Here is a 1,531-nt window from a genome sequence, read left to right as displayed (position 1 = left end):
ACGTAGCTAGGTGTACTTCCATGAGTGACGGTATGGACCCTTTCAAGAGAGTTCCATTATCAGCATCATAGTTGGCCCCACAAGACTTCCTTTTTAACATTCCATATGTTATCTTAATGCAGAGGAAGTAGATTGGGGCCCAAATAGAACGTTCAAGCATTGTTTTTGTTTTTATTGTTGAAAGGGTCTATAAAACCAGAAAGTTGAGGCCCCTGCTAGGCTACTACAAGCAAGTTTAATTACGTGGCGGAAACAGGGATCGTTTCGTCAGAAACCGGGCGCATTCCTCTACACCAGAATGCCAAGGAAATCCCATTGCTTGAAAAATCCACTCCGTATTTTCCGCGCATCGTTTTCAAACGTAGCTCACTATGAGTGAGTGTGAGGAAAAAAACGAGCCCTGTTTACAGCGCTGATTCCACAGCAGACGCGCCGCGGAGCCGCTACGTTTACACGCGTATGCACACCATCGACTATGAGAGCGAAGCTTTTATCACTATGATATTCAATACTGGAGCAACCTTTCCGGAGAAACGTTTACAACCTGATGGTCTGTGTTCTTTGGGACAGCTAAAACTACGTTGCTAACCTTAACGTTAGAATTAAAAATTCTCAGACGGCGAGGCTGGTAAAAGAGGGTGGGAGGAAGAAAAGCGGTCTGCAGTTGATGAAACGATTTCTGCGGTGAATATTTTGGTACAAACAGCATCCAGGATTGGTCCTTAAAGAGAAACGATTGATTTTTAAAAATAAAATTAACGTTACCTATTGGAATGCCGTTCTGCATATGATGCTCAAAGCCTCTTCTGCACAATGTCGTCCCCGTCTGACCTACCAACACACGCCAGCTAGCTAGCCAGCTAGTCTTCTCAAGCAGCATCGAGGAGGAACACCGTGCAGCTGAACGAAGAGTGTGCCCCTCCATTATTATTTTTTAAAGAAATGGAATATGAAGATGCGGATAATCAAAAGATTGGAATATACAGCCTGTTTTTTTAGGCGCTTATGCACACATGGGTATATGGACTGCACGATTTGTGAAGACATTCGAATACCATTGATATTCACATGTCCCATGCCGAAAAAAACCTAGCGTAGCTAACAGGCTAACTGGCTTGAGATCTCCCCAACAACAGACTCCCGAGAAATTCCACCGCACGCCAAAAGGCTAGCTAGCAGTTTGTTGGATGGCTAACTAATGTTAGTGCTCTAGTTTGCATTTAAAGTAGTATTATTTGTTATCTAGCTCCTCAACGAATTATTTTTGCTGATAAAGTTAAATTATCAAGGAGCCATTAGACGTAACCCGCTGGATAACTGTCTGAACAACCAAGCATTGCTGGAAAACCAGAATTTAGCTAGCAGAGCTAGCTTTTTTTTTTTTTCAGGACTGTGGACAACAACCGCAAGCTAGGTAGCCGCCGACCAGGCTATCTACGCTTATTTTGCTTAGTGAAAACAGTTGCAAGGCATTAAAGACATATTTTGTTTTGCTAGGACCGCACTTGCTTACAGGAATGAGGTCTAGTAA

The 1,531-nt window shown here is 43.1% G+C and overlaps 1 protein-coding gene across 1 annotated transcript in view; it reads left to right on the top strand.

The window, feature by feature from the left end:
• Window positions 1-434: 434 nt before the first annotated feature.
• Window positions 435-1,531, top strand: part of LOC143132877 (insulin-like growth factor 1 receptor) — a 50,227-nt gene continuing 49,130 nt past the window's right edge. The window contains exon 1 of the mRNA XM_076292702.1: window positions 435-1,531. This exon is cut by the window's right edge and continues 80 nt beyond it. Within this exon, the coding sequence (XP_076148817.1) occupies window positions 1,518-1,531 (14 nt within the window). The 5' untranslated portion in view covers window positions 435-1,517.

The sequence above is a fragment of the Alosa pseudoharengus genome, unplaced genomic scaffold, assembly GCF_046254945.1.
Source record: "Alosa pseudoharengus isolate Yale_2024_CS ecotype anadromous, Long Island Sound unplaced genomic scaffold, YU_APseudo_1.1 YU_APseudo_1.1_scf_19, whole genome shotgun sequence".
Lineage (NCBI taxonomy): Eukaryota > Metazoa > Chordata > Actinopteri > Clupeiformes > Clupeidae > Alosa > Alosa pseudoharengus.
The sequence above is the reverse complement of the archived record's forward strand: the minus strand, read 5'-3'. Positions and strand labels throughout refer to the sequence as shown.